We start from the raw sequence: 24003 nt of genomic DNA, 5'->3' as shown, positions 1-24003 counted from the left end.
TTAAAAGGATCATACACCATGATCAAGTGGGGTTTATCCCAGGAATGCAAGGATTCTTCAATATACACAAATCAATCAATGTGATAAACCATATTAACAAACTGAAGGAGAAAAACCATATGATCGTCTCAATAGATGCAGAAGAAGCTTTTGACAAAATTCAACACCAATTTATGATAAAAACCCTCCAGAAAGTAGGCATAGAGGGAACTTACCTCAACACAATAAAGGCCATATATGACAAACCCACAGCAAACATCATTCTCAATGGTGAAAAACTGAAACCATTTCCACTAAGATCAGGAGCAAGACAAGGTTGCTCACTTTCACCACTATTATTCAACATAGTTTTGGAAGTTTTAGCCACAGCAATCAGAGAAGAAAAAGAAATAAAAGGAATCCAAATCGGAAAAGAAGAAGTAAAACTGTCACTGTTTGCAGATGACATGATACTATACATAGAGAATCCTAAAGAGGCTACCAGAAAACTACTAGAGCTAATCAATGGATTTGGTAAAGTTGCAGGATACAAAATTAATGCACAGAAATTTCTTGCATTCCTATACACTAATGATGAAAAATCTGAAAGAGAAATTAAGGAAACACTTCCATTTACCACTGAAACAAAAAGAATAAAATACCTAGGAATAAACCTACCTAAGGAGAGAAAAGACCTGTATACAGAAAACTATAAGACACTGATGAAAGAAATTAAAGATGATACCAACAGATGGAGAGATATACCATGTTCTTGGATTGGAAGAATCAACATTGTGAGAATGACTATACTACCCAAAGCAATCTACACATTCAGTGCAATCCCTGTCAAACTACCAATGGCATTTTTCACAGAACTAGAACAAAAAATTTCACAATTTATATAGAAACACAAAAGACCCCGAATAGCCAAACCAATCTTGAGAAAGAAAACCGGAGCTGGAGGAATCAGGCTCCGTGATTTCAGATTACACTACAAAACTACAGTAATCAAGACAGTATGTACTGGCACAAAAACAGAAATATAGATCAATGGAACAGGATAGAAAGCCCAGAGATAAACCCACACACATATGGTCACCTTATCTTTGATAAAGGAGGCAAGAATATACAGTGGAGAAAAGACAGCCTCTTCAATAAGTGGCGCTCAGAAAACTGGACAGCTACATGTAGAAGAATGAAATTAGAACACTCCCTAACACCATACACAAAAAGAAACTCAAAATGGATTAAAGACCTAAATGTAATGCCAAACACTATAAAACCCTTAGAGGGAAACATAGGCAGAACACTCTATGACATAAATCACAGCAAGATCCTTTTTGACCCACCTCCTAGAGAAATGGAATTAAAAACAAAAATAAACAAATGGGACCTAATGAAACTTAAAAGCTTTTGCACCGAAAAGGAAACCATAAACAAGACGAAAAGACAACCCTCAGAATGGGAGAAAATATTTACAAACGAAGCAACTGAGAAAGGATTAATCTCCAAAATATACAAGCAACTCATGCAGTTCAATATCAAAAAAACAAACAACCCAATCAAAAAATGGGTGGAAGACCTAAAGAGACAGTTCTCCAAAGAAGATATACAGATTGCCAACAAACACATGAAAGGATGCTCAACATCACTAATTATTAGAGAAATGCAAATCAGAACTACAATGAGGTATCACCTCACACCAGTCAGAATGGCCATCATCAAAAAATCTACAAACAATAAATGCTGGAGAGGGTGTGGAGAAAAGGGAACCCTCTTGCACTGTTGGTGGGAATGTAAATTGATACAGCCACTATGGAGAAGAGTATGGAGTTTTTCCTTAAAAACTCAATATAGAACTACCATACAACACAGCAATCCCACTACTGAGCATATATCCTGAGAAAACCATAATTCAAAAAGATGCATGTACTGCAATGTTCATTGCAGCTTTACCTACAATAGCCAGGACATGGAAGACCTAAGTGTCCATTGACAGATGAATGGATAAAGAAGATGTGGCACATATATACAATGGAATATTACGCAGCCATAAAAAGAAACGAAATTGAGTTATTTGTAGTGAGGTGGATGGACCTAGAGTCTGTCATACAGAGTGAAGTAAGTCAGAAAGAGAAAAACAAATACTGTATGCTAACACATATATATGGAATCTTAAAAAAAAAGAAAAGAAAAGGTTCTGAAGAACCTAGGGGCAGGACAGGAATAAAAACGCATACATAGTGAACGGACTTGAGGACACGGGGAGTGGGTAGGGTAAGCTAGGAGAAGTGAGAGAGTGGCATGGACATATATACACTACCAAATGTAAAATAGATAGCTAGTGGGAAGCAGCCACATAGCACAGGGAGATCAGCTGGGTGCTTTGTGACCACCTAGAGGGGTGGGAGAGGGAGGGTGGGAGGGAGACACAAGAGGGAGGGGATATGGGGATATATGTATACGTATAGCTGATTCACTTTGTTATACAGCAGAAACTAGCACACCATTGTAAAGCAATTATACTCTAATAAACGTTAAAAAATTTTTTTTCTTTTTAAAATTTTATTATTTTTTTATCATCTTATTAAACATCTTTGGCCTTTATATCTACCTAATCTACACATTCTATTCAGAGAACAACTTAATGTAGGGACCTGTTTTTTTAGTGCCTTCTGTGTGCTAGTCTCTCTGCTAAGTATATCCATACACAATTCATTCAAATGATATATTTATTGAGCAGCTATTATGTGACAGGGACTGTTCTAGGCAGTGGAAATACATCATGGTACAAAACAGATTTTAGAAATCTCTGTCCCTAGTGTGCTTCTACTGGAGAAAGAGAATTTAAAAAATTAATAGTTTATTTATATAGCATATTAAATGGTAATAATTGCTATAGAAAAATAAAGAGCAGGTTAAGGGGGTTCAGGAGTACTGGAGTGGAAATGAATGATTGCAGTTTTAAGTAGAATGGTCAGGGTAGGCAGCTCTGAGAAGGTAAGACACTCAAGCACACTTGAAGGAGGTAAGGGAACAAGCCATAGGGGTATCTGGAAGAAGAGCATTCACACAGAGTAAGTGGCCAATTTAAAGGCCCTAAAGCAGAAGTGTATGACTGGTGTATTCAAGAAATCATAAGGAGAACAGTGTTGTGAGAGCAAGGGGGAGAGGAATGGGAGATGAAGTCAGAATGGTAACTGGATTGCACAGGGTCTTACAGGTCATTGTAAAGACTTTGGCTTTTACTCTGAGTGAAGAGAGGAGCCATTACAAGGTAGTAAATAGAGAAGGCTCACGATTTGATGTCCATTTTAGAAGGATCACTCTGGCTGCTCCCTTGAACAGAAATTGTAGGGTTATAAGCAATTAGGAGACTATACAATAATTCAGATGAGAGATGATGGTATTTTAGACCAGGGTGGGAGCACTGGAGATAGAGAAAAGATGGATTTTGACATATTTCAAAAGTGGAACTAACTGCATTTCCTGGCATATTCAATGTGGGGTGTAAAACAAATTAGGAGTCAAGGATATAGTCAAGGTCTTTGGCCTGAGCACCTGGAAAGATAGAATTAACAGGATGAGAAAAACAGTTATTGATATGAATTTGGGGAAAGATGATGAGGAATTCAATATTAGAGATATTAAGTTTGAGATGTCTATTAGACATCCAAGTGGAAATATTAAAAGTTGGGTATATGAATCTGGAGCTCATGGGAGAAGTGCAGGCTGGTAGGTCAGATAAGATGAAGACTAAAAACTGAGCTGAATAGCAACGTGGAGACCTTTGGAAAGCTTGACAAGAGCATTTTTGGTGGAACAGTGGGGACAAAAGCCTGATTGGGAGGAGAGGATTTGAAAACAGATTTTAAACCACTTTTTCATGGAGTTTTGCTGCAGACGAGGAATAAGGAAATGGAGCAATAACCAGAAGGGAGGATAGAGCAAAGAGAGGATATTTTAAGTGGGAAAAATAGCTGCTTGAATGTTTGAATACTGATGGAAATAATCCAGTAGAGAGGAAAGAACTGATAGTATAGGCTAGAGAAGGAAGAGTTGCTAGAACTGTGCCGTAGAACAGACAAAAGGGGATGGCTCCCGTGTATAAGAGGAGGTACTCACTTTAGATAGGAGTATGACTAATTCGTCCATGATAATAGGCAGGAAACAGAGTATGTAGGTACAGATGCTGTTAGGAGTGTAAGTGTGGTGGTGGGAGTTTGTGGAAGTTCTCATCTGATTACTGCAGTTTTGCCAGTAAAGTAGGAAGCAAGGTCATGGGCTTGAAAGTAAGGCTGAGGGAGGAAGTGTTAGAATTTTGAAAAGAGTGAAGGTGGTACAAAATAATGAGCTAAGAGACCAGAAGCGTCAATGGACAAGGGAAATGAAAGAATAACTGCCGGACATCAAGAATCCACTTGTGGTTCATGGTCATGCATTTTAAGCAAAGCCAGTCAGGATGCTTGTGTGCTTTCTCCAGCCACATTCAGGTGCACACATGCTGTCTTGGAGCAGGCGGAGAGCTGGATTTAACAAATACGAGGACATGAGAAAGGGACGAGGGAGCGAAGGGGGTATGCGAGGGAATAGTTCAGATGGTTGGCTATGGGACCTACAATGGACAAGGAGGGAAGACAAATGTTAGGGAAGAGGTGGTGAGAGGATCAGCAGATTGTAGGCCAGTAGGATGGAAGAATGCTTGGAATGAGAGTCCCTTCTATAAGGGGTGAGCTGTGAAAGATAGAGGGGCTGTCAGAGAGTGGGTCAGGGTTGCAGTTATCAGCAAAGACGAGGACTGAGAGCAGGGCTACTTCATGAAGAGGCCATGGACTGGTACCAGTTTGTGAACTGTACATTACTGAGCGGCAATGAGGTAAGTTCAGAAATTGAAGGAAATGTTTAGAAACACAACTGTGGCATCCAAGCCTATGATAAGTGGACGTGTATTCAGAATGTCTTTGCTTTTTAAATCTCATTTGTCTATTCATTTGTTGTTGTATTTTACAAAAGTAATGGTCTACAACAGATTGGCTATAAACAACAACAAGAAATCTGGTCCTGCCCCACAGCTGAAGCACTGCTCTAGCGTGCATGACTGTCACGTGACTGTCTGAGGAGGGCGGAGGGCAAGACCATCAGAGGAGAGGAGTTGGAAGGCCTAGTTTCTTGAATATTGAAGTCACCGTCATCTCTAGCCTTCCGAGATAGAAGCCACCTGATTCCACCACTCTGGGGGGCACTATTCTCATTGTTTGCCATGTGAACAACAGAACTCAGAGTACAGCGTGAATGGTGCCCTTAGATTGTTCACGAAGGTGGCCGTTGCTATCTCCATTTTACAGATGAGACAACAGACTCAGAGAGGTGAAATAATTGCCCAAGTTCACATAACTAGTAAGGGAAGGAACCAATATTTGAACTTAGGTATGTCTGTCATGCCAAAGCTAGACTCTGTCCATACACCCCTCCGTCTTTGTCACCTGCTTACAGTTATGGGGACAGCATAGCCATAAGCCTGATAAAAACTGGGGGAAAATGCCTTTTGGGAATGTGTTGTGGTCCATGTGGCTAAGATGAGCATTTCCATTTCTTTTAAAATCATGACTTGTTACATCTGCTGTGCTAACCCACAACCCATTGCTGTCTAGACCCATCTTTCTGGTTGGTCTTTGTTGAACCGAGAGGCTGAAGCACCTCAGGAATCCAATATCCAATATCACCACAGGATTTCCTGCACTTTCTGTTCTTGTACTTTAGACATTACACATGTATTAGAAGCCTCTTCTAAATAATGGTTCATGAATGATAAAATGATGAATAGTTTTAATACTTTTCTGCCCCAAATCTGTGCAATGGAGATGTTACTTTTATGATCTGAAAAGGTCTAGCATAGATCTATATTTTAAACCGTCTTGTTCATGTGGAAACTCTCTAAGACTCTTAGGTCTCTGATGAGGGCTGAACAGGCCTGCTCTCTCACTGAGCCTGAGTCCCAGCTGCGCTGGAAGCCTTGGCGTTTCCAGAAAAGTTGGTGTTAGTTGTTTCCCACTCTCCCCAGGTGCATGGAGTATTTGAGGAATCAACCCAAAGACAAAGCAGCATTAATCTCTTAGGGGTTTCCTGGTTTCCTCCATTTCTTGGCTCTCCAATGGGCCTGGGAAAGTACAACAATGCTACAGTTAATTTATAAAGCTCATCCATGTTTCACTGGACCTGTGAACAGAGAAGTCATCCACTTGTTTTGGAAGCCCTCCCTGGAGTTCTGAGTCTATATGCTTACATAACACATAGGGCATGGCGTCAGAATTATGGCTTTATGTAGGCCAGGCTGCCTCTGTGAAGCATGGCCTGTGGTACATCACAGGGCCTGACACATAGTAGGTACTCACTAAGGATGAGTCGAATGAGTGAATAAACAACTGATGTTCAGTCTGTATAGGTATTTTTGTGGCGATGTGTTTAATCTTTTCTACCTTAAGCAAGTCACTAGCATGGATATATATTAATGTATATGAAAAGAACTTTGGGACTTATTTTTATATTCAAACATATGACTTTTCACCCAGAGAAGATATAGAAGAAATAAAGAACCCACCAAGATAAGCAAACAAAGCTGGACAGAGTAGGCTATGCTCACTCAGTTTAGTTTTAAATAATAATCAAAATAGATAATAGGAGCAGAATTTTACTTTGAAAAGCAGTACTGCAAATCCCAGTTGATATGGTGGGGAGAGGAGTCATTAAAATACTTTAATATGGTAAAATGCTAATTATCACAGTTATTCATTGAAAGTAACTTAAAATCTCTGGTTGGCATCATAAGCATAACTAGAATTTTCAAATACATGTTATTAATTATTGTTATTAATATGAGGTTTAAAACCTGATCCTTTTTGGAGACTAAGTATCAGGAGAGGTGAATTTTAAAATGTGCCTGAGAACTCACAGCAACCAAATGAAAGTTGGTATTCTTTTCTTCCATCTTGCCAAAGTACTCATCACATTAATAAGAATGCAACCGACACGCCAGGCGCTAAGTTTCACATCATTTGTTTTTATAAGGTTGTACTCCAGTAGATGGGGAATACTTTGATTTTAGTATCTACTTCATTGATGTTAAGAGTCTAGGCTCATTCTAATGACTATGGTCAAGATAAGATATTTTTCCCTAGTTTGTCTACACAAACCTATAAGAACTAGCAAAAGCTTAACTATTGTATTTGAATAGAGAATTCTTCCTCTTCTAGATCTGAAGACTAAATAAAATATGCAACAGACAGTTACATGCCTAGTTTTTTTATTATGCCTTTTGAAATAATTTGTATATACTTTTAAATAATTTCAAGTGCCACAAAAAATAATGTTAATAGCTCAAAATCAAAAGTTAAAAAAAAACCCTAAGTATAATTTTTTAAATCTTTTTCTTCTCAAGCGTTTTACGATGGGATAATGAGACAGATGTCTCTCAACTGGAAGGACATTTTGACATTGTTATGTGTGCTGACTGGTAAGTACATAAAAATCATAAAACTCCTGTTAGAAAAAATAGCTTTGCTGGAGTAATTGGGCTGTGCTGCTTTGCTGACGGCAAAGCAAAGTCAACAAATGAGGCACAAAGCTGCCTTAACCTCAACAAATTAACATTCATCTCCATGTGACAGTTATAAGGTAGTCTTCTATCACACAGTAACTTCTACCACATTATTTCCCAAAGATTGATTTTGAGAAGCATTTCCATTTTCTGGAATTGCCTCTGTTTCATGCTTGACGTATCAGTAAATGGACGACTTAGGCAAATTGCAAATAATTATGGCTCGGAGAGGAATAGTCTGGAGAAAAAGGAGTTTATCAACACAAACAGCTCAATTAGCTTACTTCTTAGGAGAGATCTGACTATTGATATAAGGGAATATATATATGTATGTGTGTTTGCACACATATACACTCCAGCATATAAACATATCTGTGAAATATCTTTAGGGAAATAGCTTTTCTTAAAATGTATGTTTGCTATCTAATATTTTCATTGCCTTCAATTATGATATTTAATTATACATAAAACAAGAATTATAAAATTACATTTTATTGTTATGCAAATAATAATAGTAAAATCTCTGTCAGATGCCTGCCTTTTAAAAATAATTTACATTAGATACTTAGTCTTCTCTTTTAGCCCAGTCTACTTATTGTTAATGAAAGTCTGATCCTAAGTTACAGGGTAAATATGTATCAAACCTTAATAATGATTTCAACTAATCTTATGTATTTTCTTCGTGTGTTGAATAATAATATGAGAAACATTGACAATTCACAAGTATTTTTCCTGTTAAGGGTAAAATCTTATTTGTAGTTTTATCATGATTTTTAAAATGACACTATGGATTTGAAAACACAAGTTCAGATTCTAAAGAAGTTCTATTATACTGATAAACCCAAACACAAGATCCATAACCCAGAGAACACTTTCCTTATGCGAGAGTTGAATGAATGCAATGAAGTTTTCAGGAAGTCTTTATTTTAAATTATTATTTAATAAGATTTTCAGTGGCTAACTTTCACCTAAGTCAATGAAATTAGACTTGCTTTCTGTTTTCTTCTGAAAAGTACTTGTCAAGGAAACATAAATATTTTCTTCTATTCCTAGTTGAGATTTTCTAATTTTTCATGGCCATTTTAGTCTCTCTGCACCCAGTTTCAGAAAACCTTTTTCCAAAAAAAGAGAGAAGCAGATTTTTGACTAATCATTGATACTGTGTCTCAATATTACAGCCCTCATCTAATCAAAAATAAGGAGCTAAAACCTCACCATATGATTTGAGCAAGTAATTTAGTAAATGCTGTCCCTCACCAAATATGAGAAAGGATTCTCCAGGTTTCATTGCACAGATGAAGATAATGATGGCAGGATTAGATCAGATTAAGCATGAAAGTCAGATCAGACAGCAGCGGAAGGAGGGAAGAAGGGTAGAATCTTCTTGGAGGTTTAGACGAGGGTCGCACATGGATGGGCTCTGATTCTGTGGGGAAGTCAGGTCTGGCCAAGAGATTTAAAGTTAATTTTGTCCTTTGCACAAATATCAAGACAGCCTGGCTCTGTCATACCTTGTGTTATGACACACACACCATGTCATCCTATTTGTACCAGGGAAGCAGAGGAAGTCAGATTTAAGCTCTTTTCTGATTAATGTTCTCAGTTAGGTTAAAAATAGCCACACAACTTGTTTGAAAAATAGTCTTTTTTCCCTAGCCAACAACAGGATCCTGTACAACTGATATACATAATGCATATTCAGTTAAGCCTTTCATTACAAATACATAACATAATAATACAATGTTATACGTATACACACACACCATATACATAAATACACATCTAGTCACTATTGAGAATTTATGTATTCAAATGAACTAAATACACCAAGTTTCATTTTATAAATGGCTTTTCTATGCATGAATTGTTAAGTTTTCTTTTCCTCCGGTGTTGTCAGTGCCTGAATGTCAGCCTGTTTATAATTTCCTATTTGTAAATGTGAAACATTAAGCTACTCTCACTGCAATGCTGATACTCTTTCCAAAAGAAATGCTTTGGTAATGGTCTGTCTTCATATTCGCAGGGATGGGTAAGCTGTTCAGAAACTTAGAAAGTACAACGATGTTCATAATGTACGTGTTGTGCATATAGCAGGGAAGCCCAGGATTCCATGTGTTCTTTATGTCCTGTTGGATTGATGTTTCTCTGTCAGAGTTATTGCACGGATGCTGCTTCTAGGGGCAGGCAGGCAGGCAGGCAGACCATACTGCTATGTTTTTTTTTAAAGAAAGTCACAGAGGAGGAAAAGAAAGCTCTCTTTAGACACTACCTCCAAGATGAAACCTGAAATTTAGTGCCAGAAATAGGTACCACACATAAATAGGTCACGTTAAGTCTCACACCATCCTTGAGTCCTTGTCAGTCAATGAGATCTGGATCAGGCCACAGGAATATGAAGCAAGAGTTGGAGTTCAAATATTAGGTACATGGATTAAATTCTTACTGAAGCATTTCCAGCAAGGGTGGCATTGTCTGCTTCCCTGAATAGCTAACCAGTGGTACTGCTTGATCCCATTTACATGAAAACAAGCTCTATTCACAAACCTGTTCCAAACCCACATTGTGGTTCAAGCAAAATGCACATGATTACAAGGAGCAGCGATATGTTTATGTTGTTAAATCATTCAGATATTCATATATTTACATTCAAACATTCATAAACCTGTAGGCAATGGGGGAAATAACTCATTTCCCAGAAGAGACAGTCTCTTAGTTCACATCTAAATTTAGTAGCTCGACTAGATTATAGAATAAAGAGGCACACTGAAAGCTAGTCGTTATTTCACCATTCAGCATTTTGGACAATGAAATATAGTTTCATGGTTCAACAGTTCCTAAGTAACTTGTAAAATGTCAACTTTGAAATAAACAGAAGGAAAACTCAAGGTACAGTCATACCTGCAAATGGATGCTGTTGACAAATATCAAAACATTAGAATATTTAACCACAGGTATAGAAAAAAAACCCTCCTAGTATATTCCTTGGTTGACTTGTTTAATGTTGAATTTAATATGAGTTCCTTTCTGCTGGAATGCAATCCAGCCCAGTCCTTGCTGAGTTTAGAATAGCGAGTGCTTGTTAATTTTAAACCTGCCTTTCCAGACTCCTGTTCAATCACAATATTCTGAGAGTCTGGTAGTAAGATGCTTTTTATCCAGTGACCACTTCCATTCAGTGTTTGATGGCTTTCCAGTTTACTGTAGCTCTGCAAAAATAAAAATGATTCTGTAAATAAATTAAAAAAAAAATAGTTTCTGCACATTTGGATTCTCTAAAGGCTTGGAAAGCAAGTCGGAAGTGCCACCCCTAGCCAGACACATGGAGCTAGGTCTGCAGGACGGTGTGCACCACATCTGCATGCCTCCAGCCTGAGACGTTGGGAAGAAATGGGGAAAGTACATCACTTCACTTGCTCTCCCAGCATTTTTATACTAACTATATACAGTGGATTGTTTTTATTTTCTATCATGTTTACTTTAAATGATGCCAAAAGTTTGGGTTTTGTGAAGAAAAAAATTTTTTTCTCAAAATAGGCTCTAGGATTTCTTTGTTTTCTTCCAGATGCTGTGATCATAGGTAGTTCTAAATCACAACTCACAGACCTTTCCACCTGAAAAGACCTTTAACCCAAATGTAGTCAGCCCTCTTACCTCACACCTGAGGAAACTCAGTCCCGGAGAAGACAGACAGATTGTCAAAGATCTCGTACCTGAGGGGTGGCACCAAGCGAGATCAGAATACGGCTCCCCCAGCAATCAGTTGCTAAAGACTGATAGAGGCCATTCCGTCTGCCGAAAGTTAAATCTAAAACAGCGAATTTAACTGAGCATGTTTCACCGTGAAAATTACATAGAGGTTTTCCTCTCTGTGGATGCTGACAGAAATGTCTCCTTGTTCTCTGCACTAATTAATTTTCCTATGAGAGGAGCTGGAGCTGCTCTGTGCTCTGCAGAAAATCCTGACTGATTCTAAGGGAAGCGATGAAAATGGCCTGGCACCTTTCCTTTGTCGTATAATCTGTGATTCAGATCAGTGGAACAAGGCAAGCGTTGATTCCACAAGTGAATTATATAGAGAGGTGTGTGTGTGTGTGTGTGTGTGTGTGTGTGTGTGTGTGTGTGTGTGTTTGATGGCCAAACTAGACCGACTGTCTATGTATTCTGATCAGTAACTGAAGGGAGAGTTGAAATGGTATCTTCATCCCAATCACTGACCCACTCAGCCTTTTTTAATAGATCCACTTAAGCTACTGCTGTTCTCTGAGCCCATTAGGACTTATTTAAGGGGTGAATTTTCAGGAGATTATATATCACTCCCACTAAAGCACGTTGAAATTGCTGATAGGATGTATCCTACTAAGCGTTATAAATTCTGCACCAGAGCTAAGTAGAAAGGTGAGCTTGCTTGGAATAAAGACCTATTAGAGAACTACAAAAATTACTTTTGGGAAATTTGACTTGCAGTGATGGAGTAGACAGCATTAGCTTTCAAATAACTGTGTTTTGAATGTGTGCTCTGTGTTAAGCTGCATTTTCTAGTGAGCTGTGAGGTTAACATTTTTGTCACCATTGCCAACATTAAGTAGAAATAGTACTATATTAGGTTATGCTTTTTTAATTGAAGTATAGTTAATTTACAATGTTGTGTTAGTTTCGAGGGTACAGCAAAGTGATTCAGTTATTTATATATACATATATATATTCTTTTTCAGATTCTTTTCCATTATAGGTTATTATAAGATGTTGAGTATAGTTCCCTATGCTGTATAGTAGGTCCTTATTGTTTGTCTATTTTTTTATGTAGCAGTGTGTATATGTTAATCCCAAACTCCTAATTTATTTCCCGCTCCCCTCATAAGGTTATGTTTTGAGCTCAGCTTTTAAGTTGTTGATTATTTATCTCTAACAATCTTACCAGCTCTTAGGATGCACAGGTATAAATTGAGAATGGTCTTTCGCTTGGTGCTATGTATCCCAACCAGCCAGGTCTCCTGTAGACCCAAGTAACTGACAGAGGTATTTTCTCACAGTGGTAGTCTTCTTTAAATAAAATAAAATAAAATGCTTAATTATTAACATTTAAGATAGTATTACCTCACTGAACAATAAGGTATATAGTCCTGAAGAGAAAATTTCAAAACACTTAAATACAATTCGATTCCTTTCTTATCGATCCTTACTGGTTATTAACCACTGATTAATATGGCTAAAAGGCAAATTTTTGTAGCATTCGAATTAGACACATTTTGTGCTCTAAGATTTAAGTGCATAGTTTTCTGGAGCAATAAGAAATTTTCCCATGGGTAATAATCAGGCTATCCTGATTATCCTGGTGGATAGTTTCCCATTCTAGAGATCACTTCTAGCTCACCTCAAGAGGATTCTTTTTCCATTGCTCAAAGCAGAACTTTATAGAAGAAACTTCCACTAAGCATGTCATGGTGAAACCCAAGCACTGAGAACTACAAAAAGCTGCTCTCCCCACTCCTCTTAAGTGAGAGACTTAGGAGAGAACCTGGTCTGGTGAAACATCCTACCTAAATGCTGATTCCTCCCTAGCAAGACCAGTGAAGGAGTGCGTACAGCCTGTTTTAGAGGCATTGAAACCCACCCTACGTAAGCTCCTCCATTTCAAAGACTGTGTTGATCTGCCGGTTAGGCAGTAAGTAACTCTTCACTGAGCCCCCTCTCTGTGTGTATGCTGGGCCAGACCTAGTGACGCAGAAATGAATACAGACTGGAAGCTCCTTGAGGATGGGAACTTCGTCTTATTCACAGCTTATCTCCAAGGCCTGAAACAGCCCCTAGTATACAGCAGGTCATCAACAAATATTCATCAACCGACATATATCATTCATTTGATGCCCACTGCAGCCACAGAGGTGGGCCCTGCCCTTATTGACAGGAAAACTGAGGCCTCAGATGAAGTGACTTGCCCAAAGTCATATAGCAGAAAGGTCAGAGCCAGAGCCTAGGAAACCCTGAACTATGCTCTGCTCTTGTCTGAAGTGTGGCTCCACCAGCAGCGCTCCTACTGACAGCTGATACTCATCCTTAGCTCAGAGGAGGACGATGCAGGGCCCCAGAGTAGGTGGTAATTAGCCATGCTGTTTGGGGAGCGGGAGGCCAAATCAGAGGGACCCACACCAAACTACAGCATTCGAAATGGGAGTAGAGGCTTTGCTTAGGCCCCTCATGGGATAGCTGATGCACAAGGCCACCCAGTGTTCTAGCCTGCAAGTCCTGGATAAGGAAACTGTGTCCTAAACTTCCAAGATAAGGCCTGGTGAAGACGGTCAGACTGATCCAGCCAAAGAGGTGACAGAGCAACAAGAGAAATTCTCAAACCAGAAAAGAAAAATGAAAAATCACATGAACTGGAAAAAAATCAACATGGAGATCAAGGGGGAAAATCCAGAGTTGCCATGGTCTCTGGGACACACTGCCTAAACCTGGTCTTTGTTTACTCCTAGGTCACTTGTTGGCTCTAACCTCAGTGCTGTTGCTAGTCACTAAAAACTATCACCACCTGAGAGCTGTTTTGTGGTTGGTGTGTAATAGGGCTGGTGGTTTGTTTTTGGAGGGTGGCCTCACAGCACCCTCGGTGGGCAGAGGGCACAGGTCTACAGACAAGTGTGGGGAGAGCTTCATCTCCACCAGATGATTTCCCCCAAACAGCAGCTTAGAAATTGTCCCTTTCACACTAACACATGGCCTGTCGTGTTGAATCGTGGCCCATCGCATGTTGCTGACTTGACTTTGGTTGGATAACACTGACCACAGTATCTTTTGTTTATTCCAGTGAGACACTTGAATGGAAGGAAACAGTTCTCTTTTTTAGTGTTGAGTAAACATGTGTAATTAGTCTTGATCTCCATTAGTATCATTAGACTTGAAAACCCAGTTTAATCTGGATTCTGCTCTCTTCTCAATGTCAGCCTGTTTCTGGACCAGTACAGAGCCAGCCTTGTTGCTGCAATAAAGAGATTACTCCAGCCCAGGGTAAGTATGTTTCTATTTTCTCCTGAACACTGGCTTCAGAATAATTAGTCTGTGCACAAAGATGGAGAGAGTAATGGAATGGCAGGATTAATGTCATGTAATACTTTAATACTTATTATGTCCAACTTCAGTTGGGTCTTCTGATCCATCAGATTCTTTCCTAATCATAACTAGGGAACTTCTTACCCTTGGCCTTCTGATAAGGAACACAGTGGGTAGTAAAATAAATGAAACCACTTCAAAGATAGTGTGAGATGATTTTTATCAAAGAATTTCTTGAGTCTTTTCCTTTGATAACAATATCTTCATATTAAAGTAGAAGGATGATATTGAAAGTTTTCTGTTGACTTCTGTCATTTTAAGTCCCTTCAGTGGTTACCTTTGTCTTTGGGTATTTATTGCAAAACAACATTTTTCTTTTTATTTCTGTTTATATTAAATAAAGGGGCTTCAGATGAATCTGTATATTAATCTGTTCTTTGCTTTAAAAGGAAGCCGTTATTTACATATTATAAACATTAGGTCACAATGAAGCCAAGCATGGCATAAAATATTGTGCACATTTTTACATTTATATATCCATTTATGCCTGAGAGTAAATTACAGAGTTTTTATCCACTCTTATTTGGGGGGGCTGCTATACTAAGCTAGGAGGTCCTGCAGCCTAAACAGAGAGTTAATATATATCTATTTAAAGTAAGAAAACAAGTTTAAAGCACATGCATTAAAAAAAAAATCTTATAACTATGTGAGCCTCTTGCTGTGCTATAGGAATTTAAAATAGGTTAGCAATGTTAAAGTAGTCTAAGACAGGAACTCACATTTATCTGAGAAAGGACTATACTGTGTATGTGTGTGTGAAGTATTTTCTAAAGTTTTATCTCTTCTTTTAAAAAAGGTTTGCTCTAGTCTTCTGACCTCAGTGAGACTTATAGACTAATACCTTTCAATCTTTCTTTTATATCTTTTTCACATTGAAGGTCCCCGGAGCAATTTGATAATCATCCTTTACCTTGCACTGTTGCTTTTTATTTTGTTATCTCTATATACCTCAGAAACTTTAAATAGCCCTCTCAGAGGAGTAACCACAGCTTTGTAAGTGGTAATCAATTAAATTAAATTGGCCTTCCCAATTCCCTCTGTGAGGTGGGTAATAGGTCTGGAGGCAAGGAAGGGGCGTGCACCAAGCTATTAATGGTAGCTGTCGTGGTTGAGTGAGAAGCCCTAGTTGAGGGCAGAAGGAATTGGGGGCCTCTTCATCCCCCCATTAGCCTTAGGTGGTTCTCATGAGCATTTGCAAGATCAGGATTTTCAGAGAGGGGACGGAGATTCTTGGACGTAAAGGCTTCTAGGAATACTATCATACGTAAACACAATTTCAAGGACTCCTGGATCTCACAGTGCGCCAACAGTACTTCACTCATCACCAACACGCCTTCAAAGCCTATTTGTGACAAATACTCCAGTTTGCAGCAGATTTGCATGATTTACATAGGATCTATCGTAAATCATGAGAACGATTTACGAGAGAAAACTGCCCAAGCTATGAATAGATCTAAATGGAGATTGAACTGGAATGTCTAGCAGCTCTCCCGCACCCTCAGTTAAACTCTGAACGATGCTCCCCCTAGTCTGAAGTGGGGCTCCACACAGCAGCCTCCTCTGAGGACAGCAGTGCTCCTACTGACAGCTGATACTCACCCTTAACTCGGAGAAGGATGAGGCAGGGCCCTAGAGTGGGCAGTACTTCCTCATGCTCTGTGAGGAGTGGGGAGGCCAAATCAGAGGGGCCCACATCAAAATGCAGCATTAGAAATGAGAGGAGGGGACCTTGCTTAGGCCCCTCCTGTCCTGCAGGCCTGCTCAGACTGCGGGGTGTTCTAGTCTAAGGGGTCAGGGGTCCACCCTAAGGGGGGAATCCCAGTTGTGGATGGCACATGGACATACTGAAGTTCCCACCCAGGGATCCCATCCCCATTGGGAGGTCTGGGGAGGCAGGGTGTTTGCACTCCCTGGGCCCCCACCCAGATGGACCCAGGAAGGGTCACCTGGACTCAGCAGGGAAGAGCAGCAGCTCTCTATCCCATGCCAGTGGGCTGGAAGGGTTCCCAGAGCTCAGGGGCACCCAGCGGATAACTGCACTCTTCTCCTTCTTAGCTCCCAGGGCTGTTGTCCTGCTTCCAAAGGACCTCCCCCTGATGAGTGTCTGTGTATGGAAGTCACAGTCCAAGACTAAGATAACACTAAAGGTTTTAGTCTATTACAATCTGAGATGTTGTAATGTTTTCTTGAGCCTAGACCACTCCTCCATGGTTTTGTGGCCCAGAGGCTCAAGGTGCCGTGAGAGGCCCACAGAGAAGCAACCTGGGCAGGTGCACTGGTGGATCCTGAGTTCTTGGTGATTCAGGGCTCAGCAGACTCAATGGAGACAAAACAAGTTCTCAGGGTGCTTCGAATTCATAGGAGGGCCCAGTTTCTGAAGGCAAAGTATCAGTGGGTGGAATCAGAAATACCTGCATACAAAACTTGTCGTTCTTACTATCTAGCCACTTACTGGGTTCACCTCTCGGAGCCTCAGTTTCTCATCTGTAAAATGGGGAGTAAACAAGCCAGTGCATTGGAAAGCTTTAGCACATGACTGACTCTGAATGAATATGTGTTCGCTCTTATTACCTTGAAGAGTTAGGGAGACTTTCCAGCTGTGATGAGTATAGAGTATAGGGGGCTCTTCACAAAAACTGTTCTCAGAGAAATGGTTGGCAGGAGGGGAAAATTTTTTTTTCTCGACCTGGACTTGGACGATTTCTACACATAACTGGGCCTGCTGCAGTTCTCTGCACCCGTGTCCTGCATACCTGCTGCAGGCTCTGCAGAGGTCCGGGGGATTGTCTACCTGGATGAATATGACACTTTTTAGTACAGATAACCCTACTGAGAGAAATTATACTAAGTGGCCAAAATGAAACCATTGCAACGCAAAGGTTCAGGTGTCAAGCTTGGGAAGAAATGGCTTCTGTCGTTACTGGGGAGTATGGTTCCTTGATTTCTAGCTAAGGCAGCTCTGCTCTCTGGAGTCAGAGGATCCAGAAGCAAAGAAAGTAGAGGGAGGGGAGGGTTCCCCTTGCTTTTCAGCTTTTATATTGGGGGTCATGGATGAGGTGGCCCTCTGAGAGAGCTTAGCCACCAGGGTGGGCTCCTGGCTTGACCAGGAACAGTAGCAGATCCCAGGGCTGAGCCTAGATCCTCAGTCAAACGGGCACCCATGCCTGGAAAGTCATTACAGGAAGCCCCAAATGTCAGGAGGAAATGATTGTTACCTGTCCCAGATGGAAACTTTCCTCAACTTACTGGTTGAGAGACACTGTCAAAACATCTGACTCCTGCCAGAATGCTACAAGGGACTCTCTAGCAAACTTACAAGAAGAAAAGAAAAGATCTTTAAAAGGAACGAAGCCAGCACATTTTACTCATTCCAAGAAATATGTCCCTCCCCTCCCACACCTCTTTCCCTCCGGTGAGTGGCTTCTTGTTGCTGACAGGTAACCCCCTATCGCTGTGTTCCTTAAAGACCATCAGCCATGTCTGATATCAGAGGACCCAGATGTAATTTAAAATACAGCCACACAAGCCTACAAGTTGAATTTCAGTCCAGAAGTGACAAGCAACAAATGGCATCTACTCATATTCCTCTGAAATGGCTTTGGGTGGAAGAAGGGGAGCCAAGCCAGTTAGTGTGAGTTTACTCAGGACCATGCGGAGATGGATGAGGGTGCAATATGGACAGATCTCCAGCTTGTTATAGCTGCTAACCACTGTCAAGAATTCGCTATCACTGTGGAATTCATTTAACCTCCTGTAGAAGCTGCCCTAAGTGACTGCCAAATTCCTGGAGTCCTGGCTACATGCCAGCCGTGCTATAAAAGCAAATCACGGACTCTCATTTGAGAAGAGCACTTTCTTTTTACTGACATATTTCCTCACCTTTTAAAAAATCTAGCACCTCTGCACCCATCTGTACAAACCTCTGTTTTTGCTTATCTCAGGGAAGTGCCTTGTGCGTGTGGGTTCAGTGGCATGAACTGAGATGGTGCTGAAGGACCCTTGGTTCCTGTCTGCTTGTTGGGTCAGAGGCCCAACAAATCCTCCTCTGTTCTTGGTGAGGAACTGTGTTCCACCATACCTGGCCCTCCAGGTATAGGAAGAGAGAGTCCCCAGATGGTTTTTAAGACCCTCAGAACAAGAGCCTAGCCCTTAGAAGTTCTTCTTGCAAGTCCACCCAGTTGTTCGTCCAGTGCTGAGTCTCTGCCCCTGAGGAATTTATAATGTGGTCATGGAGATGTAACATACACACAGATGAAATTACAGTGGACAGTGCAAAATGGCTTATAACAGCCCAGCACTTGATCATATAGGGCCTGGTGCTGTTTTTATTTGTTGTGTGATTTTTTTTTCTAATTTACACCTTCTGTAGAACGTGAGATGCTCCGAGATTTGAACTCGTCTTGATTCAACAAACATTTGTTGAGCCTCGCACTGTGCTGGGGATTGTGGGGTATAAATAGGACTAATGAGCACTTTGAGAATCTCACTGTTTACCGGGGCAGATTAATGCACAAGCTCCTTGGGATTATAATGCTATATGGTAAGCACTAGGGATACAGCACGAAGAGTAACTAACTGCCTAAGGAAGGGTTCCATAGACGCAGCAGTATTTGACTTTGTTCTTGAAGAGTAAGAAGGCCATTCTAAGCCTCAGAGGAAGGAGACTAGAAAGTAGCATCCCTGGTGGAGGGGACAGTGCTCACAGGTGGAGAGTACGAAAAAGCACGTTGTGTTTGCAGGAGTTTGCTCTGGTTGGAGTGTGAGAGTGTCTGTGTGGTTTGGGGTTAGGGTTGGGGAGGGGTGAGGGGTGAAGTTAAAGAGTTAGTTTGGGTACCACTTTAAGAAAGGTTGAGAACATGATGATGGAGAGACGGGACTTTATTATGTGGGTCATAGAGAGCCACTGAAATGGAGATAGAGAGCCATTTTTGAGCAGTGTATGGGTCCTAGAAAGATCACTCCGGCCAACATAAAAGCTGGTTTGGAATAAGAAAGAACTTGAAAGCAGCAAGGCTCTTCATGGGTCTACCGTGGACCAACTTCTACCTAGAATCGTTCAGTTAGGAGCTAGTGAAGACCTAAAGACGGAGAAGAGGGAACTGAATGGGTGTTCACTGACAGGTTCCTTCAACAAACATTTCTGGAGTGCCTCCCTGGGGATAGAATAAGGTACAAGGGTTTTAAAAGGCAATGTCACGATTTCCTTGTTTCCAGTTTCATTTTGAAGGTGAAGGGTATAGAATTGTTTGGCATACTTAATAGGTATTCAGCTGTGTGTGTGTGTATGTGTGTGTGTGTGTGTGTGTGAGAGAGAGAGACAGAGAGAGACAGAGAGAGAGAGCGATGGGTGGATGGGTAGGTGGGTAGTGCCCTGGGAAGTGTAGAGGTTTGGGCCAAGGATATTGAGTTCAATTTTAGGCAGAACGGGTTAAAGATACTTTCAGAACATCCCCATGGAGAGCTCTAGTAGGCACCTGAAAATCTGGGTGTGGGCCCTGGACAATGGTGAATGCTGCAGTTATGTACTTGGGAGCTTTTGATGCATAATTGATAGTTGAAGTTGTGGACTTCAGTACAATCGCCTAGAACTGTATAAAACATAAAGAAAAAGTAGGCAGAGCCCTGGCGACTACTGACAATGAAAGAACAGGTGGAAAAAAAGAAGCCAGGGTCGGGGACTGAGAGACTGAGGGAAGTGTAAGGGAGAAAGCAGACAAAGGCAGCATCTCAGAAACCAGGTAAAGAAATGATTAGAAAATAAACACAAGCTTAAACATGTAATTGGTATTTAATAGTTTATTGCCTGGAAATGAAAAACGCATAGCATATTACTTGTAAAATAAGTCTGAAGAAGACTTATTTTTTCCAGACGTGCACACCCTTTAATATATGAGTATAGATTAGTCTAGCAAAATAACAACTGAGCTTACGATGTAAACAATATCATTGTTGTTTTGTGGAACTACTCCTCTCTCCTCTCCAAGGATAAATGAATTCTCTCAAATTTCTGCTCATCAGTCAAAATTTTACATTCAATTGAGTGTTCATTCTGAGTTTAAAATGATTCGGTGACTGTGAATGCTGAGAAAGTTGTGCTTTGGTAAATTGAAAATAATTTTTCTAAAGTGATGGGCTAATTTGAAATCTATATTCTTTTTCTTGTTTTGATTTTTGCAGCCTAAATTGTAAGATGTATTCCTCTGACTGTACCAGACAAAGTGTCCTCCTCCACTGGGGATATGGGGGGCTTCTAAAACCGTTCATTATGGGGCAGATGTTGGCACCCAGTAGGGCTCAGTGGATGCTTATTGAATGAATGGATGATGTCCTATTGTCCCTCCTAAATATTAATCCACATCTCAAAGGTGTCTGCATTCAACGAAATGAAAAAGAAAACATTTTGAAACTCATAACTGAGTAACTAAGGATTAAAACTACTGCTCGCTCTTTCTCTTTCTTGTGGGGACAGTGTTGTGCACAGAAAGCTGCCCTCTGAAATCCCATTATAGCCGCTGACTCTGTAAAAGCTTCTTGGAGAAAATCTTTTCTAAAGAATAAGCAATGGAACGTGGCCTTCGAATTCCCAGAGACTTGTGTTTTTCAGATTATTCAATATCTAGATTTAGTTTATTCTCTTGACAAATACTGATCGTCTGCTCTGTGCTAGGCACTGAGAAAATGCAGTGAATAAAACATTAGAAGATCCCATTGTCATGGAGCATACATTCTAGCTGGAGGAGACGGGCAATAACGAACAAGGTTATGATGTATGCCAGTGGTGATGAGGGCTAAGGACACAACTAGACCAGGGAGAGTGGGTGGGGAGGGATGGGGAAGGGCGGCTGTTTTAGGTGCGGTGGGTACAGAAGGACAGGTAAACTGAGACACAAGCTCAATTGCAGTCACCTTACAGCTCACCCTAACCAACAAAGGGCTGGGGTGAGGGCAGCATGTGTTTTGTGAATGCAAACATCAACCCAACCACAACCCCTTAGTCCTGTAAACATTATGATATATAATTTAGATAATAGCTGTTAAAAATCAACTCTTTGATTGTAATGGTAAGACAATATTTGCAGGTGACTTTAAAATAAAATGACTTCCATTATTCAAGAGTCCAGAACGGCAGTCAGCTCTTAGAAAAGACTAGAATGACCTACTAGCGTTCCCTCTTTTTTTTTATGGAGACTTCTGCTCCCCTGCTGAGACCATGTATTATATCTAGTTTCACATCAAAATGAATTTTTGCTAAGTTTGAAAACCGCCTGAAAATAGCAGTGAATATTGGAAAAGCTGACAGAATCTTAAGTTTACTGGCATGATTGGTGATGCTGTAATTATGTGCCTGAGTGTATACATGTCTATGTAAACACAGTATGAAAACACACTTGATGTCCAGGACAGTGTATCAGTGTGTTTTCTTGCAGCTAAATGAGGGGAAGAGAGAAGGAGAGGGAGTTGATAGAGTTTTTATAGCACTGTTAGGTGGTGTAGATGCTCCTGTCTTTCTTACATCTATATAAACTTGTTTCTCAAATTATTTTCATATTCAATACCTCGTTTTACCCTCACAACTTGCTCGAGCTCGGGGGTGGAAGGCAAGGGAGGCTTTGTTCTTCCCACTTCATGGGTGAGAAAACTCAGTGGGTCAGCTAAGATAACTTGAATTTCTTATCTGAAAAAATGAGGAGGTTGGACTCACGTCATCTCCAGGGTCCCTTCTAGTTCAGCAGTTCTATGACACTATTTTTCTGATTTTCCTGAGGTGACACGGTGTTTTATGGTGGAGATCCCCTTTAAGTCCAGACCCCTTTCTGCCACACGGTTCCTTCTTCTTCAAACCCTTCACTGCATGTTTAATCATCTGTAAAATGTAATGTCTACCGTACAACGTTGTTGCAAAAACTGTTGAGGGGGTTAAAGGGAAGGCTTGTGAAGCACCTAGCAAAGTGGTAGCTTTTATTATTTATTATTGTCATCACTATTACTAATAAGAAGGCAATGTCGTGTAGTGGAAGGAGCATTGGCATTGGAGTCAGGTCAGTTTCCAGTCATTTACTGGCGTGTCATCTTGGCCAGCGATTCAACCTTTCTGAGCATTCTGTAACATGCAGCTGAGAATCTCTACCTTGTTTGGTTGTTTGGAGACTAAAGGAGAGAATGTATATAGAGCACTTATCCCAGTGTCTGCCACATCCCAGATGCTCAATAGACAGTTGGCAGGTATGAATGGTAAACCAATTTTCAAAAGAAACTGGGATAGGGACTTCCCTGGTGGCACAGTGGTTAAGAATCTGCCTGCCAATGGAGGGGACACGGGTTCAAGCCCTGGTCCGGGAAGATCCCACATGCTGTGGAGCAACTAAGCCCGTGTGCCACAACTACTGAGCCTGCGCTCTAGAGCCCATGAGCCACAACTATTGAAGCCCGTGCGCCTAGAGCCCATGCTCCGCAACAAGAGAAGCCACCGCAATGAGAAGCCCGCTCACTGCAACGAAGACCCAACACAGCCATAAATAAATAAAATAAATACATTTATTTAAAAAAAAACGGGGATATATTTTCATGATTCCCTCAAAACCTGAAGTGGTATTTCATAGAGGTGAAGTATAACCCTGAAATTAACAGAAGCATACAGTCATCTTTTAAACAAATAAAAGGAAAAGGAAGATTCTGAAGTTTAGTCATTCTGTGCACATCTACAAGGGAGAAGAAAAACTCACATGCACCTAGTAGTTAGCAAATGGTTGCTGTAGAGTTTCATGCCAGAGAGTCTTCTGAAATCCCGTATATACTTTATTCGAGTCCTCCCACTCTCCCCACTACAACAATCTGATAAGGTTGTGCGGTTTATTTAGAAAAGCTTGATTGCCCTGATTTTACCACTTCCTTTGAAAAGTAATCACTCGAATAACTTTGAGGAACTGTTTTACCATAATGATGACCCTTATGAAGGATTCAATGAAGTTGGAAATCAAGATCCTGTAGCTCTGTCTCTGGCAGCACGGTCACAGAAAAGGCTGGTGGCAGAACTGAAATGGATTGTGGTTACTTATCTCTGTGGAGGATTTCTTGGTACTGAATTTCCAGGGCACAATAAACTAACATTTACAGGCATCTGTGGCCACATGCTCTGGAGCTGTGTTGCAGGTGTGTTGGCAGCTGCTAAGGAGTCGCAAGGTGGGTGGCACTGCCCTGGACCCATTATTCTAAAATCTAGTTGATGGTTTAAACCAGTGGACCCAAGAGAGGTATGTATTGTACAGAAAACCAGCGTTGAGTTCCATATTGTTTATTACATGCATTGTTTGAAAATGATAAGACAT

The 24003-nt window shown here is 40.5% G+C and overlaps 1 protein-coding gene across 1 annotated transcript in view; it reads left to right on the top strand.

The window, feature by feature from the left end:
• The window catches only part of CAMKMT (calmodulin-lysine N-methyltransferase), a 410424-nt gene that overhangs the window by 380319 nt on the left and 6102 nt on the right, over positions 1-24003 (top strand). Inside the window, exons 8-9 of the mRNA XM_065890827.1 lie at positions 7415-7489; positions 14512-14575. Of these exons, the coding sequence (XP_065746899.1) occupies positions 7415-7489; positions 14512-14575 (139 nt within the window). The remainder of the gene's footprint in view (positions 1-7414; positions 7490-14511; positions 14576-24003) is intronic.

This window comes from Phocoena phocoena, chromosome 14 (genome assembly GCF_963924675.1).
Source record: "Phocoena phocoena chromosome 14, mPhoPho1.1, whole genome shotgun sequence".
Taxonomy (NCBI): domain Eukaryota; kingdom Metazoa; phylum Chordata; class Mammalia; order Artiodactyla; family Phocoenidae; genus Phocoena; species Phocoena phocoena.
This window is presented reverse-complemented; position numbering and strand designations above follow the sequence as displayed.